This window comes from Talpa europaea (assembly GCF_964194135.1).
Source record: "Talpa europaea genome assembly, chromosome: 6".
Lineage (NCBI taxonomy): Eukaryota > Metazoa > Chordata > Mammalia > Eulipotyphla > Talpidae > Talpa > Talpa europaea.
The window spans coordinates 131,573,475-131,591,506 of record NC_140072.1 but is presented as its reverse complement, the minus strand read 5'-3'; the positions used below and the strand labels follow the sequence as shown (position 1 = coordinate 131,591,506).

General features: G+C 41.5%; 1 protein-coding gene across 1 annotated transcript in view; it reads right to left on the bottom strand.

The window, feature by feature from the left end:
• Positions 1–11,186: 11,186 nt before the first annotated feature.
• TM9SF2 (transmembrane 9 superfamily member 2) overlaps positions 11,187–18,032 on the bottom strand; it is a gene marked incomplete at both ends in the record, with an annotated part of 47,123 nt that continues 40,277 nt past the window's right edge. The window contains 4 exons of the mRNA XM_084234994.1: positions 11,187–11,254; positions 13,148–13,319; positions 16,209–16,320; positions 17,478–17,629. Coding sequence (XP_084091120.1) covers positions 11,187–11,254; positions 13,148–13,319; positions 16,209–16,320; positions 17,478–17,629 — 504 coding nt within the window. The remainder of the gene's footprint in view (positions 11,255–13,147; positions 13,320–16,208; positions 16,321–17,477; positions 17,630–18,032) is intronic.

Sequence of the window (18,032 nt, the reverse complement as noted above, 5' to 3'; positions counted from 1 at the left end):
GAGCTTAACCAACATCCATGTTGCAGACCCATCTAGACCCATCTAATCGGTTACAGGCTGTCGTCCCCTGCAAGTGTGAATGAATGCAGGAAGGTGTGTCTAATGCAAGACTGAATGATGGATGCACACATGCACATGCGCGTGCACCAGGCACACAAGCAGGAGGACAAAGGAGGTCAGAATAAATATGGGACACAGTGAAAAGCACCTAGAAAGACAGGTAAGACAGAGCCTTGGCACAGGCGCAGTAGATTCAAGGGGCAGTTCTGGCTTGTTAAAGATCAGCTTGCTGGGCCCCACCTGTGGAGTTTCTGACCCAGAAGGGCTGGAATGGAGCCTGAGAATCTGCATTTCTAACAGGTCCTCAGGTGATACAGATGCTGCTGATGTGGGAACAACAGAGGCAGCAGAGTTTCAAGGAGTGGGGAGCTGAAAAAATCAAATACCTCAGAAGCTTGGCACGAAGTAATGGACAGATTGCACAAATTTCTCTGTTGTCAATTTTCAGAGAATAGCAGATTTTGCTGCTTCCTGTCCTCTGAAAAAAACACCAAAAAAAAAAAAATCATCATTCCAGTCCCCTGGGAATACCCTATTGTCAGAAGTTGCTGGAAGCTTGGGTGGGTCCTCTTAGTGAAAGCTGTCATGATGCCCAGCCCCCAGCCATGTCTAGACAGCCAGAGGCCTTACTTTGGATTCCTGCACCTCCAGCCAAAATCCACCTCAGGCCCTAGTGTCGCAGGGGTTAAAGACACAGCGCTATCAAGCTAGCACCAGCCACTGCAACATGAGTTCAGTCCCGGGCAGGGAGCTGACCCACATGGCACAGCAGACCTCTCCTGTCTCCCCGCTGCTCCCCTCAGCAGTGGATTTCAGTCCATCCACCTGTTCTGCTCCCCACCCTGTCTCTGGTGAATCCTCTCACCCCCTGCACCTATACCCCTTATACCCCAATTCTTGTATGCATAAATAAATAAATCTTAAAAAAAAAACAAAACAAACCCACCTCAGGCCAAGGCATTCAGAGTAATAAAGGCCATCCTGGTTGGGATCTGCATCTCAATAGGACAGAGACTAAAAATAATCAAAATCACTCTCAATGGTGGTTGAGAGACTTGCCTCTTGGAGACAGCTGTTATTTGTGCATCAGCCCCGACCTCTGTTAGAACCAGGGAAGTGAAGCTCGAGAGCTCCCTCAGATGGATATTTTTATTTCAATTCTGCCCCCACTTTACAGCACGTTTCACTACTTGCTGCCTAGGGGACTGTAGGGGAGCAAAACTCTGTCATCCCAAAATATGCCTTTGGTAAAATTTGATTATATGGGAGGGGATCTGAAGACTGGAAGGAGGTTGCTTTGGAAAAGATACTTATAAATAAACGTCTCTCTGTAAGGGCCTGTCCCAGGAAGACCTGTCTCCTTGTCTCTGTTCAGTGGAGAAGGCAGAATTCAAATCTACATGCTTTTGCTTGCTGTGCCTTCCCTGGGAAACTCCCCAACTGAGCCTCTTCTTTCTTGTCCCAACGTGCCTGGTCTTAGCTAAGCGATTTAAGATGGCGTCTGGAGTCACGTGGGTCAGCTATTTAGCACACTGGGGCCCTCCCACGTACACAGGAGGTAGACTTGTTATTATCCACCTTCTTTTGGCTTCTTCTCTTATCAATCGTGTGATGCTTGTTTTGCCAGCCTAGAAGGACCCAGAGGGGCACAGATGATTTCCCTGTGCCCAAAGGATGTATTGGTTGCCTCCCCTGTGAGTTTCTAGGACAGTCATAAAAAAAACTACAAACTAGGTAACTTAGAACAACAGAAATTTGTTCTCTTACAGTTCTAGAGACTAGAAGGCCAAAATCAAGGTGTCAGCAGGGCTGGGCTCCCTGAACCCCACAGGAAGGATCCTTCCTTGCCTGTCCCAGCCTCCCCTGGTCTCCTGGCCATCCTTGGCATCCTTGGCTTGCAGCTGCAGCCCGGTGGTCTCTTCTTAGTCATCATATGGCCTCCCTGGGTCCTTGTCTTCACGTGACCTTCTCTTCTTATGAGGACACCGGTCATGCTGGCTTAGAACCCAGCCCACTCCATTCTGACCTCATCTTCACTACTCACACTGGCAGAGACCCTATTCCAAATAAGACCATGTTCTGGGGCCTCCCCGGTGGCGCAGCGGTTGAGCGCTGGGTTGCGAAGCTGCCCGCTGCCTCTGCGGCGCCGGTTCGATCCCTGGCTGCTCCCCGGTCACCGGAGGAGGGTCCCACATGGCGCGCAGACCTCTCCTGCCGCCCGCTGCTCCCCTCAGCAGTGTACTTCGGTCCCTCTGCCTGCTCTGCTCCCCGCTCTGGCTCTGGTGAATTCTCTCACCCTCCCGCGCTTCTGACTGTACCCAGTGCATGTGTGAACAAAAATGAACAGACAAATAAATGAATGAATGGATAAAAAAAACATGCCTCTATTAAAAAAAAAAAAAAGACCATGTTCTGAGGTTCTGGGGGTTAGGATAGCAACATATTTTTGTGGGAGGGGGACATAGTCAATTCATAACATCTACCCAGGACCCTTTACCTTTTTCTTTTCCCTAATCAAGCCCATATTGCCCCCACCCCCCAAAGTGTATTAACTGATCTACCTATGAGTTAGAATATCCAAGCCCAGATGGGAGGATCTGCCTTCCATGGAAACAGCTTGTGCCAACAATTATTCCTTTGCGCAAAAGCTGCTTGGGATAACGCACAGAAGCTTTGGAAGAGCTTCAAGGATGGGGAATCCAGGCAAAGTAAAAAGGCCTTAAGGGCCTCCCCAGTGGTGCAGTGGGTTGAGCGCCATGCTGTGAAGCTGTCCACAGACTCTGCAGTGCTGGTTCGATTCCTGGCCAGCCAAGGAGATACCCACATGGCGCGGCAGACCTCTCCTATTTTGCCCGCTGCTCCTCTCAGCAGTGCCTTCGGTCCGTCTGCCTGTTCTGTTCCCCACTCTGTCTCTGGTGAATCCTCTCACCCTCCCATGACTCTGGCCTGTACCCCAGCTCCTCTATAAATAAAAATAAAAATCTTTAAAAAAAAAAAAAGGCCTTAAAAGGTGGGGCCTTGGGAAGGTTGAGCTCAGTCACTGCTCTTCTCGGATTACTTGTTTGTTAATTACCTGCATCCCTGGCTGCCGCCCCCCTTAGATTGCGAAGGTTCACCTTTTTAATCTATCGTGGCTCTTCCCATAAAGCCTACTTAAAGCAACAGAAATTTGTCCTCTTACAGCTTTGGAGGCTATATATAAGACACACGAATTGTATAAATGTGTCTCAAGTGTTGTTAAAAAATGCTCGTTTTGCTAAATCCTTTTTCTGTCTCACTGTGAGCTGTTACCAGCCTCTCTCTCAAAATGACACTAAAGCTATCAGGGGCAGGGAAGGATGACACGGAAGGAGCCGGTGCTGGTTCTCCTGACCTGGACCTGAGGAAATGGACACGAAACTTGCTTCATCTCCTTCCCTCAGATAGCAGGTTGAAGGAAAGACTTTCACCTCTGCTTCTTAGTGCTGTAAATACACACAGGCCAGATTCTCCTCCTGCAGACACCCGCGTCCCATTCACAGCAGAAAACAAGGATCCCCCAGCCCCATCCCGACCTAAGGAATGAGCCACAGGCGACAGGATAATGGCTGAATTTTGGAAATCTCCCAGGGCTCCAAACTGCAATCTGCCATAGATCCATGTTATGAAAATGGAAAGCTAAACTCAACAGTAAAACACAAACAATCCACTTAGAAAATGGGCAGTAGACATGAACAGACATTTCAGCAGAGGATGCACAGATGGAGAATGAGTAGATACGAGGGCGTCCAGCCTCGTTATTCATGAGGGAAATACAACTGAAAACCACAGAGCGATGATGTCGCCCCCTCCCAGGAGCGCTAACATAAAAAATAGTGTCCAAATGGTGGCGAGGATTCGCAGAAACATGTCACTCGGTCACTCGTAGGTGGCGATGTAAAATTGTGCAGACACTCTGGAAAACAATTGGCAGTTTCTTACAAATTAAACAGGGAATTATCACACAGGACTCTTGGGCATTCACCCCAGAGAAATAAAAATCTGTATGAGAACCAAACCTGTATGAGAACATTCATAGAGGCTTAATTCATATTAATCCCAAACTAGAAACAGCCCAGATGTCCTTCTACGTGGACATACACTCAGGGACAAACCAGGGGATACAACACAGTAATACAACAGAATGAACAACGGAGGCACAACATACCTGGGATGAGTTATGCTGCGTGAAGAAAGTCCATCCCAAAATTCCCAGGCCACTTGAGTCCATGTATAGAACATTCTAGAAATTGATAAAGTTATTGACTTGGGGACCTGACTATAATGGTAGGAGGGGGTGGGGTGGAGAGGGGAGAACGGAGGGATTCTTGCAGGCCTGGAAATGTTCTTTATCTTGACTGTCCCTTCAATGTTGTGGTTTTGATCTGGTGCTTTGGTCTTGCAAAATGTTTCCAGAGGGGGAAGGTGGGCAAAGTGTGGACAGGATCTTGGTTATTTTTTACAACTGGACATCCATTTACAATCATCTCAAAAGAGAGAGAAGGAGAAAGGAAAAAAAACGAATTCTTGTCCGGGGGGCAAGACGGGTGAGAGAAAAAGGTGCTTTGATCATTTAACAGGTGAGGAATTCTTGATGCCTCCACTGAGGAAAGAGAAGTTCTAACCATTCCCCAGAAAGTCCTAGGTTTCTGAACACTTACTTGCTTAGACCATCCTTCCTCAGCAAAGTATCTGGTTACCAAGGACCACCAGCTCATACCTCAGAACATACCAGAAAGCCAAGAAAGAACTGTACCTTTTCACTGGCCCTGGATTTGTTTTTCTCCAGGAAACAAAGCTCATCCACTGTTACTCATATGGTTAAAAATGCAGCCACCCCGACAGGGATTTGAAAACACAAGATTTACACCTGAGGCAGCAATAGACTAAATCGTGACTTCTCTGGAAATGAAGCTTTGGTAACACCGGGTTGCAGGTGCAGCATGGACAGCCAGTTTCTGCTGCAGACCAGAGGAGCAGATGTCATGACCGACTATCAAGTGCACATTTCAGCTTCAGAGAGTTTTTGAATTGTCTCCCAAAGAGCTGCAATAAAGGGCCCCTTTCCGTCCAGCAAGGTGTGGAACTGGGTGACACGTCCCTTTGTCGGATCGGGTGATGCTTTTATTAGTTTTTCTCAGCAGGCTGGGCTTTGGGTAATGGAGCTAGGGAGTGCTAGAGTTTTCTCTTCCAGTTTCTTGTCCCCAGCAGATCTTAAGAGGTAGCTTATAACACTTTATTAAGTATCAGCGGTGTCATTTAATAACAGCAGTGCTTTGTACTAACAACGCCAAACACACCCTCCACGCAAAAAAACATCATCTCCACAGTTGGCTTTTAAAAGCTTCATGCCAATTTCGAAACCAAATACTATTAATATTGTCAGTTAATTAGGAGTCCAAGTAAGATGTTTCAAGTATGTAGGTTAAATATGAAGTTTCAATTTCTGTAAAGGCAGAGAAGACCTACGTTTCTCCATATTCTTTTGTACATTTTGAACTGTGTGCCATGTGCATGGACTCTCTATTCTAAAAGACAATTTGAATTAACAGTGTAGAGCTGGAGAGGATATTTCTCCCTGCCCTCTGGGTTCTTCTTGGATTGGTATTAAAATTAACAGCCAAATTAATAGGAGAAACCCCAGATTTAATTACGTACTATGGAGAATCTGCATAGGTACAGATTGCAAAGCCAGTGGGGCAAAATGAGGGTGTATGACCCGAACTAAGGAACGGGCGAGGGTCCTGGGCCTTCAAGGAGGGAGGAGGGGACTCACCTGAGGAGGTGAGTCACAGGACATGGGCCAGGTCTCTGTGCCTAGATGTTTGCCCTGCCATAGAGGTTGGTCTCTGACCCAAAGGTTAAAAACCCTGAGAAATACCCTCAATTTTATTCCTGTAGATAGTTAATGGGGGTGGTAAACATTTCTCTTGGGCCTGTAGAATCTCGATTGACCTCAGCTTGAAACAATCCACATGCCAAAGTGATATCTTCTGGGAGGCCTGTTCTGGATGGTGGCAGGGGTGGGGGCGGGGGTGGTGGACGAGGAAACTGTCCTTCAACATAGAAATTCGAAGTAAATATTCAGAATCTGTGTTGAAACCACACATTCTTAAACCTTCAAAATAAAAGAAGCCAAGCTCTGCTGTTTTACAAACTACCTTCCCCCACCCCTTGCATCGTAATAGTTGTATCTAATTCCCTTCAGGAGTGAACCAAGCATGTGTGGGAGCTTACAATGTTGATCATTCTCCCCCCACCCAAGTTTGACAGAAGTGTGGCGAGGAGGGCCATCTGTTTTGCTTGAATGAGAAATGACCCCGCATTCTGATTTCAATTAGCCTCTTTGTAGCTTTATGTTTGAGCTGGTTCCACGGGTAGCAGTTCAAACTAAGTGTAGAGAGGAGCTGGCCAAGTTCTGCCAGTGCCGATTTGTTTGAACAACTGTCAACGAGCATAGAACAAGAGCACAAGGCGATGCTGCTGGATGCACACGCAAGGCATCATTTTATGGAACCAAAATAGCACGTCCTGGAATCTGAAAGCTAAACAAGTTGTATCAAATCGCAATTTAATTATGCCACCAATTTAAATATTTAAAATCAGTATCGCTGGTCATCTAGAGCCCTAGTTTCTTTTTTTTTTTTAAGATTTATTTATTTATGCATACAAGAGCTGGGGTTCAGGCCAGAGGTGTGGGAGGGGAGAGGATTCACAGAGACAGAGCGGGGAGAAGAACAGGCAGATCTACTGAAATACACTGCTGAGGGGAGCAGTGGGGAGACAGGAGAGGTCTGCTGTGCCATGGGGGTCAGCTCCCTGGCTGGGGATTGAACTTGTGCTGCAGTGACTGGCGACAGCTTGATAGCGCTGAGCTTTTAACCCCTGTGCCACCAGGGAGGCTCCCATATCTATGAATTATTATGAGTTCAGAGAACGGTTTCCTATTGGGAAATCTGCTCATTCGTGGTAGAGGACTGAAACAGCCCATTATTCTGTGCCCCTTCCACATCACCTGTACTCACGTCTCTCTCTCACACACACCCACACACACACTGCACACAGGGCAGCAAGCTTACAAGTTACCTGGATATAGGTAACTCAAAAGGTACATCACGCTGCACTGGGGATGGTGCAAAGCCACCTCTTGGCCCGTGGCTCTAGGGAAGAGCCAGCCTGAATGAAAACTCCTAAGGGCCTCCCTGGGCATGTTTCTCAAAGGTACAGATTCCTGGGACTCCATCATGCACAGGTCATTGAGTGGGGATCATTTTAAAAAGTGAATTAATGAAAACACGGATTTACAAGTTTCAGGGGGCAGGTCACACCTTTGCGAATGAGAGCTACCATGCCAATCCCCACAAGGCCCCAGGGGTCCCCCATGATGGTCCATTGGCTCCCTCCCACGTGCTCCTCCCCTTCCCTTTCTGGTAGCCTTAATGCTGCAAATTTCAAAGGTTTTTTGTTTCATTTTGCTTTTTATATTCCACGAGTGGAATCATCTGGTATTTGTCTTTCTCTTTCGGCTTTATTTTGCATCGTGTAATTATGGAGAGTCATTTTTGATGGCAGCTACTTTGTGCAAACCCGGTAATAACCGATTCACATTTTCCCTGCATGTAAAGCAGGAAAAAAGCTCTACACTTTACATGCAGATGTCCTGAAAGATTCTCTCCCCCCAGTTCTGCAGCTTCATCAGTTTCTCATTACATTCTCTCTCCAAGGGCTGGTAAAGTTCCCTAAGATCACGTCATCCGGGCAGAGGGGTAGAAGTCTGGACTGTGTCCCCGAGCGCTGGTGGTGGTGGCCACTGAGAGGACCCCATGACAGGGTTGTGAGGCAGGGTCCAGAGGCAGGTTGAATCCCCCACTCCCTTCCACCTTCCACTGACGTAGCAGGAAATTTGCGTGCGGCTAACCCGAGCCCTAGCACCTTATTCCTGCAGATTGTCCCAGTCATCACCTCAGATCACTACAGAGATGTCCCGTCAACATGTGCAGCACAACTTGCCTGCAGAACCTGTCCACTTTGACCCACCGCCTGCTTCTGATAGCCAAGACAGCTTATATTTAGGAAAAAGCCAGATTTGTATTCTGTGCAAACAATGTCATGGATTGTCAAATACCAGTAAAAATTAGCTTTTAAAAACTGTACAGCAATCCTTCAATCTATCATTTTGACTTTAACTGTCATACTTTTAACTCTTGTGAGAAATTAATGGCTTAGGATCATCTATAGTGCTATTTATATACGGTCAAGACAATATAACCTAGAGTGCTTTTAACTACAAATATCCAAGGATATTAAGAGACAGGACTTTTAGGAGCTGTGTTTCCTGCTTTACAAAATAAAATTATTAATGATAATGTCAAATACATCAGTGGGTCAAAGGCTGAAAGGGGCAAAAAATCAAATTCAGGGATGAATCTGAAGAGCTTAAAGAAACCCAATGGAATTTCAAAAGCTAAAGGGATGTAGAGAAACAATGATTTTTTAGTACTTAAAATTCAAATGACATGGCTAAAGAGAACTGGAAGGAAACAAGTCTGGTTCTATCAAAGTAAAAATATTTAAGAAAAGAATTGTTTTCTACATAAAAATCCCATCGTGGGTAGAGATGTTACCGCCACTATTTATTCGGGCTGTAGGAGAAATATAAGTATGAAAAAATTCCTTTGCTCTTTGTATTGAGGTCAAGCTGGTTTACCACACTGAATGTCGGGGGAGTAGGGGTCCTCACCCCCTGCCCAATCCCTCTTCACTGTCTGCTGCATCTCTCCTCCTTCCTAAGTCTTTGCCTTTATTTTTCTGATTACCTGTTATTTCAGTATGAAAAATGGATACCTCAAAGCATGAAGAAAAAGTGTATCAAAACAGTAAGTTCACTGTTTTAATCACTAACATGTATAGAAGGAAAGATAAAACTGAATTTGGGCCTCCCCGGTGGCGCAGCGGTTGAGCGCTGGGTTGCGAAGCTGCCCGCGGCCTCTGCGGTGCCGGTTCGATCCCCGGCTGCTCCCCGGCCACGGGAGGCGGGTCCCACATGGCGCGCAGACCTCTCCTGCCGCCCGCTGCTCCCCTCAGCAGTGTACTTCAGTCCTTCTGTCTGCTCTGCTCCCCGCTCTGGCTCTGGTGAATTCTCTCACCCTCCCGCGCTTCTGACTATACCCAGTGCATGTATAAACAAAAGAAACAAACAAATAAATAAAAATGCCTCTATAAAAATAAATAAAAAAATTAAAAAAAAAAAAAAAGAAGGTATCTTTCTAGGTACAGTTACTGGGAATTATCAGTTTTCAAAGAATAATAAAATAATTAAATAGAGATAATTTTATCTGCCCTACCTGCCTTCACAGATTACTTTATAGGGAGGTAACTCGTGACAACGCATCTGCTTTGCTATTCAAGGACCTTCATCAATCTAGGCCCCAAACACAGACTGTGAGCTGGTCTGGGGTGGGAGTGGGGGTACGCATGTGGCTGGTGAACGTGACCACAACTCAAGCATGCATAAACAAAACAAACAAACAAACAAATAAAACATGCCTCTATAAAAAAAAAAACCCTATAAAAAAAGTTTAAAAAAAAAACACAAAAACTGAATTTAATCTTGACCAACAAAGTTAGCCCAGTGTCTGATCCTGGGATTTTCATAGCCTTCTCTTTCTTTTCTTTAGTCAACCATGCTATCTCAATGGTGCCTTAACAGTATCGTATATAAAAAACAAAGAGGTACATGAAATAAATTTGAAAGGAACTTTTCCATCTCGAATATATGTGAGAGTTTAAAAATAACTAATGCCCCTTCCTTCACTCTCCAAAACAAAAAGGCCAGGTTTTTGTTGTTGTTTTTTCACAGATGCCACTATAGAATTATTCAGTAATAACCCAGCAACACCGTAAGTGCAAAAGCTAGTAATTTTAATGACAGCATCTGTTTTTTTCTAGTAGGTTGCAAGTATGGGGGCCACAAGATGAGTAGTCTCAGAGATAAAAGTAGACTGTTTCTGAAATCATCCCAAACTTCTGTATTCCACATAAATGGAATACAGCCCGATGAACGTTAAAGAGAAATACTTAACGCTAAGAAATAAAACTGTGAAATCCAAATCAAGACAATATAATCATGAAGATGACATGCTAGTTAATGTATAGACTGTAAAAACTGACTTTTCAAAAACCAAAAGCCATGTATTTTGAAAAGGGTAAAAAACATAAAATCCTTAATGACAACATAGCCAAGACCCAATATTAACTTCTAGACTTAAATAATTTATTTGGCTAGATAATTTTGACTAAAATGCCCATTACTGCCCACTGGTGAAATCTGAGCTTTGTCACAAACCCAAAGAGACTGAAATTTCATTTAGATCAAAAATCAACAAAACCCGATAAAGGAATATAAATCACTTTAGAACACCATTGGTAAATAGATTTGTATTTACAGAATTTCCTTGAATATACAACAGGTAATGATGCAATGAAGATGTTTTTACAATATTTATTAAGATAACAAATTTATAAATTGAAAGACTCAGAGGCACATAGTTTAAAAGGCTAGTACCATGGGAATAATGAAGTCAACACAGAAAAAAGATATGAACAGATACAACCAATACAAGATTTTTTTTTAAAAGCCACATCCCCCCCATAAACATATCATACGAATCATCCTTCAAAATTACCATGATAAAAAGTTATTTCCTTCAAAGAAAAATAATCTTTCCGCCTACAGAGCCTAGAAAATCCTATTTACAATTAACTCTCATTCATTTCACCAGCACTGTTTAATATGGCCTCCTTTATCTGCTGTTAGAAGTACTGAAAATTGTATAGCTATTGTATTTACAAATGCACATAATATTTAAATTTGCTCTTCACTGAGAACAACTGAATATATACTTAATCAAATCACAATACAAATGTCTTAGTGTTGAAAACACTTTTTGTGGGGACAGGTGTATGGGAAGAGGTGTATTTAGAATTATGTTGGTTCTGAAGGATTACTAGGCCATAAGTTTGATAAAACTCAAGGTAGTCACAAAAACAGGTCTTTGTTGATGAAGAATTTAATTTATTTCTGTTTTAACTGGATACACTGGGCTTCTTTAGTCAACCTTCACCACACTGTATATTTTGGTGACAAACCAAAAGCATGCAAAGAAGCCAATTGTTCCTATAAAAGAAAAAGCAAAAATAAAACCTTTTTCAAGAAGAACATTTCATAAATGACACAAAAATAGATAACTTAAAATAATTGATTCTTTAAAATGTCATAGAACTACCAATAACAACCTGTCAGGAACATACCCTAGAGATCCATGAGCTTTAAAAAAATACACAACTGCCTCAAATCAAATCTTGTAGAAATTGATATTAAGAATCCTTGATAAGATCACCTAAGCTTTTTATAAAACATCTTTTCCTTATTAACTGCAAAAGACTGAAATGGATATCAAGTTCCCTTTTTGAAACTGGGTATTAAGAAGGTATTAAGAAGGTATCTTTCTAGGGCCTCCCCGGTGGCGCTGTGGTTGAGCGCTGGGTTGCGAAGCTGCCCGCAGCCTCTGCAGCACCGGTTCGATCCCCGGCTGCTCCCCGGCCACCGGAGGAGGGTCCCGCATGGTGCGCAGACCTCCCCTGCTGCCTGCGCTGCTCCCCTCAGCAGTGTACTTTGGTCCTTCTGCCTGCTCTGCTCCCCGCTCTGGCTCTGGTGAATTCTCTCACCCTCCCGCGCTTCTGACTATACCCAGTGCATGTATAAACAAAAGAAACAAACAAATAAATAAAAATGCCTCTATAAAAATAAATAAAAAAATTAAAAAAAAAAAAAAAGAAGGTATCTTTCTAGGTACAGTTACTGGGAATTATCAGTTTTCAAAGAATAATAAAATAATTAAATAGAGATAATTTTATCTGCCCTACCTGCCTTCACAGATTACTTTATAGGGAGGTAACTCGTGACAACGCATCTGCTTTGCTATTCAAGGACCTTCATCAATCTAGGCCCCAAACACAGACTGTGAGCTGGTCTGGGGTGGGAGTGGGGGTACGCATGTGGCTGGTGAACGTGACCACAACTCAAGCTCCCTCTTTTTTTTTTTTGAAAAGATTTACTTATTTATGCATACAAGAACTGGGGTACAGGCCAGAGGTGTGAGAGGATTCAACAGAGACAGAGTGGGGAACAGAACAGGCAGACTGACTGAAATACCCTGCTGAGGGGAGCAGCGGGCGAGACAGGAGAGGTCTGCTGCACCATGTGGGTAGCTCCCTGGCCTGGATTGGGAATGGAGATCACATTGCAGCAATGGGTGACAGTGTGATAGCGCTGAGACTTAACCTCTGTGCCATCAGGGAGGTCCCTATAGCTAGATCTTAGAGAAGATATTAGATATATGTTTACTGTGACAAAGGAAGATCCCACAATTTTCTTTCTTTTTTTTTTTTAAATTCAGTCATTCCACAACGTAACAAGCAGCCACAAGTGCTCTGAGAGATGGAAAAAAAAAAAAAAAAAAAAAAAAAAACCAAAACTTTTATCTAGCTGGACAGAGAAGATATATACACATATAAAATAAATAGCAATACAATACACACTCTATCCCATTAGGTATTTGGGTTTTAAAGTAGAGATAGAAACTAGCTGTTTAAAGCTTCTAGAATAAGAGGTATACTATGATTCTCTTGTCTTGATATTACCCATTCTCAAACTCATCTTGACTTTACTCTAATTTCTACTCACTCCTAAACTTAGGTAACTCACTATGGTGTTAAGAGTGAGAAGGGGAAACTTGAGATGCTGAGCCAAGGGCTCCTGTACTTTCAGCTCACCATGACCCCTGTTCAGCTTTCTTTCCTTAGTTCCATTTCCTCACCTGGGTTTCCTGATGCTCAACTCACAGGGAGGGGGAGACCAAACTATGCTTGAGGACTAAATATAGAAGCACTAAGTAGTAGAAACCTTCATGGATCTTATGAAGGGAAAATAATTATAAATTCTTTGCCTAAAGGGGTATTAGAATGTTAACTATATTATATAATAATCATTTCACATTTTAATTCTTACCTGTAAAAAGAAAGAAGATTAAAACCATGATCATGGTATAACCAAAGTACAGAATTGTACTAGCTGTTCCTGTGATTTGCAGTTTTGAAAAGAAGTAGTGTATTGCATATATTAAGAAATAAACTGCAGTGAAGCCACTGGTAAGGAATGAACGCCACTGCCAATGGTAATCCTAGGTAGAAAAGAAAAAATTAAACAAGAATTACTTCCCAGTTATTAGGCAACAGGTAGCAGAGTAAAATGACAAAGCTAACAATTAAGAGAAACAGCCCCTGGGCTCTGGTCTTCTCCAGTACAGTGCCCCTCCTCCCTCCAGACTAGGGAGCACTCCCTTCTTCAAGTGTGGAAAAATGTTCAAGTTTCTGAATAATGAAGCATTAGCCTGTATTTTAAAATATATCTTTCCCAAAGAAAAGCGGCATACAAAAGCTTACTTACACACTTCAAAAATAGTATTATTTATTTTAAAGTCTAGCAACTTTCTATTAGGAAGATTATTCTATAAAGATAAGGTTGATCTCCATTTTCATTATTAGTAGTAGAATTTAAATAAGGTAGGTTTTAGAAACAGTTCTTACTCTTACTAAAAGTGGCTTTTATAATTTAGGAGATCTTTGTAAATACTCTACTATGTCTCCTATCCTTTAGAAGATGTGAAAAATATATTTTAAAATCACACCAATATTAGAAAATCCTAAAGAATCCACATACAAAAAATGACTACAGTTAATGAATTCAGCAAAGGTGCCGAGTACAATAGAAACAAGAAAGTCACTTGTGTTTTCATATACCAACAATGAACCTCCAAAAATGAAACTTAGAAAAGTTCCATTTACAATATAGCACCCAAAAGAATAAAATACCCAGGAATAAATTTAATCAAGGAGGTGAAAAACTTCTGCACTTCCTGAAAACCACAAAATTCTACTAAAAGAAACGAAGGAAGACTTATAAATGGAAAGACATCCCTTATCCGTGGACTGGAAAATAACTGGCAAGATGGCAAGACTCTCCAAGGTTCAATGCAATCCCCATCAAATTCCCAATGACCTTCTCTCAGAAATGGCAAAGTCAATCCTGCATTCACAAGGAACTGCAAGGAGCTCTACATGGCCGAAAACAACCTTCACAAAGAAAAAGTTGGGGAACTCGACCTTTTTAATTTGAAAACTTACTACCTACAGAGTCACAGACAACATCAGTGTGGACTGGTGTAAGGGCAGACGCGCAAGCCACTGGAGAGCGGAACACAACCAACGAGCCTACATGTGTGGTCAATGGATTTCCAGACTATTGCCAAAACCGTTCACTGAGGAGAGAATAGCTCCGTCAACAAAGAGTACTGGGAAAACGGGATATCCCACATGCAAAAGTGAAGTTGGCTACCTCACTAATTCCATATCAAAATGGGTCCATTACCTTCATATGTGAGTTAAAACTCTAACTTAGAAGAAAACAAAGGGGTCAATCTTAGTATCCTGAATTTAGCAATGAATTCTTAGATATAGCAACAAAAGCAAAATAGAGAAATCAGATGACATCAAGAAAGTGAAAAGGCAATCAGCAGAATGGGAGTATTTGCAATCATGTACCTGATGAAAGTCTAGTATCAAAATAAAATCCACTAAAACTCACCAAAAAGATAATCCAATTTACAAATGGGGAAAGGATCCAAATAGATGTTTTACCAAACAAAATATAGACACAGTCAAAAAAACACAAAAAAAGCTGCTCAACACCACTGGTCATTAGGAAAATAAAAATCAGCAACCTTAACATAGTACTCCTTCACACTTACTAGGACTGTAACTTTTTGAAGAAGCGGAAAATATCAAATGTTGGAAAAAATGTACAGACACCAGAACCTTTGTGCCTTGTTGGTGAGAGTGTAAAATGATGGCACCACTGTGGAAAACGGTGCGTTGGTTCCTCAAAGAGTTAAAGAATCATCATGTGACTCAGCAAGTCCATTCGCAAGTATATACCCAAAGTACTGAAAATGGGTACCAAACAAGCATTTGCACTTGAACAGTCATAACAGCACTAATCCCAATAGTTAAAAGGTAGAAACAAATTTATCAATGGATGAATGAATTAACAAAGCGGTGTGTACCTACATGCACTGGAATATAATTCAGTCATAAAGACCAACCAAGTACCGACATATGCTACAATATCATGAACCTGAAAAACCTAAGTGAGGCAGCTCTCCTGCCTGCCTGTGACTATGCAGGTGCCTCTTTTTCTCTCCTTTTCCTAATAAACCTATTCTTTTAAAATGTAAAAACAGAAAACATTCTAAGTGAAAGAGGCCAGGCACAAAAGGCTACATATCGTATAATTCCATTTATATGAAATACCATCATAAGAAATCTGTACACAGAAAGCAGGCTGGTGGTTGCTGGGTTAGGGAGCAGTTTGAGGTTGGTGGGGGGTGATGAAAATATTTTGGGAAGAGAAAGCAGTGGTGGTTGTACAATACTAGCTGTAGTAAGTGCCACTGAATCATTTACTTTAAAATGGCTTAAGTTTGATATATGAATTTAAACCTCAATTTTTTTTTAAAAAGCAGCAACTTTAACAAAGTTAGATTTTATCTCCTGCATAGAAAATAGCTACAAAGAATGATTTAACACAACCTAAATCTTTAAAAATCATTACCACCTTTTAGAATGCCGTCATTTTCCCATGCTGCCATGAACATAACTCAACATTAAGTGACCATGAAATGTTCCAAAGAATCTTCCCAAATAAAATGTTTACCTTTACTAAATTTCAGTCTAAAATACCTGTTATAGAAAGAATATTAATTTTTAAGCTTGACATTCATAAACTCAGTATTTGACATTTTAAAGTTAAGCTCTAAAAATACATACTGAACTAGGATAATATCGTAATTCAATCCTAAAGAGGACTAACATTTGACTTAGCATTGTGTGTCGGTTTCTATCTTAAAAAACGCTATTACAGGAATTATTTCAATTCATAATATTCACAGTTGACTTATGCCAAAATTCTACCTAGCATCTGCTTCTGACACGAGAATGTTGCTAGTACATACCTCTGCACATAGGTGGAAATAGCAAAGTAGTATAGTTGCTTCAGAGCATGTAATAACCAAAATGATAAACACCAGAAACAGGAAGCCAAACATGTAATACATCTGGTGTGACCTACAATCAAACAAGCCAAGACAAACTAAATAGTTTTCTCTTTGACACAGATATAGGACGACACAATCTATACATTTTTCTTGAACTAAAAATGGTTGCTTTTTCTCTCATCAAAGACCACAAATCCTTATAGATTTAGAAGACACTGGGGTAAAGTCTTCACACTGAAATTTGTGTTTAGAAGCAATAAACTAGACACTGTCAGTTGTAATATTCACTCTGTCCACGGGGGAAGTTACTCCTGTTTCCAGCAGTTACCCATGATGGATGGCATCGGAAGAAGGCTATGGCAATGTCATTAAACCTTGCCTTCTTGCTCAGGTAGAACCTGAAACTTACTTATTCAAATATGCTTAGTCAACTTGTCAGTGAGACAATCTGGTAATTAACAGAAAGGCAGAGTTGAACTAAGAACAGTTTACATTGTTATAATAAGAAAAGGTTAAATTGTTACTTACAATGATAAAATCAGTTGAATTTATAAAATACTTTAACAACCGGGAATGAAAATTGTTCTAATCAGTAACAAGCCCAATTTATTTTCTGACTTTGCTAGCGTGAACCTTGTCACTTTCTGTAACATGTCAGTATGATCAAACACCAATCAAAATACACTATAATGCATACACCCTGATGAGTGGTTCAAAATTACCAGCAGGAGTTACTGCATGCAAACAAGAAATTGGTGCAAGAAGGAATCCTGAGATCAGAAAGGACTTCCGTGGTCAGCCAGCTCAGCCCTTCCTTCAATGCCTGTTCTGATCCCCCTACCAGGAGCTCACAGTAGCTCTGCTGAAGTGGTACAGACTATTTATTCAAGAACCGGTTTGGAGGGTTAATCTTCTATGTGACACAATCAAATTACTTAATCTCCACAGTCCTGTCTTCACGTTTATAAATTGGGGATAAGACCCAACTTATATAGGTCTGAGAATATAGTGAGAATTAAGTCAGAGTGAGAATTCTTAAGCCTTTAACTGATAATAGCTATTATTACTATCATTCTTTTTCCTACATGGGAAGGATAAAATAACCTTTTGGTTCTTAATTGGAGAACAGTTTATATTCATAAGACATAAATAATAATCCTTCAGAACAAAAAGAGAAAGCTAGTACTACAAAATAATGAGGAATAAGAGGGCTTTGTTTTATCTTACCAAATACTATTCAGAATGAAGAAGAGCTGTATAAAAATGCACCCAAAGGGTAGGATCCCTCCCATGATGATACCAGGCAATGGCTTTGTGTAGAAAGACTGTTCTGGAATCTGTCGTGGAATCTGATTAGTTCGAACTGGGTGTTCAATGGCCTTCAGCAATGAAAAAGAAAAAGAATTCATAATTATTTATGTATTTTAAAAGTTCTCTGTACTAGATTATTGTGAGTTTTTTCTTCATTCTATCCTATCCCAACACTAATGGCAACACAAGTCTTAAGATGATTTAAGTCAGCAATCTGAAATTGTAGTTAGAAACAACAAGCCAGACACTGTCAGGTACCATAGTCTGTGTCCTTAGGCAAGCTCCCCATTTCCAGCAGCTATTCATGGCTGATGGCTATAGACAAAGTAAGAAATAAACAGAACACGAAAGAATGCCTGGGCAATGACAGTTGATAAAATGGTGGCATCAGGTTCTTCCATTTAACCACATACTTTAAAAATCAGCTGTTTCTGAAACTGTTGTTAATGTACTTCATTTTTACAGATGGTT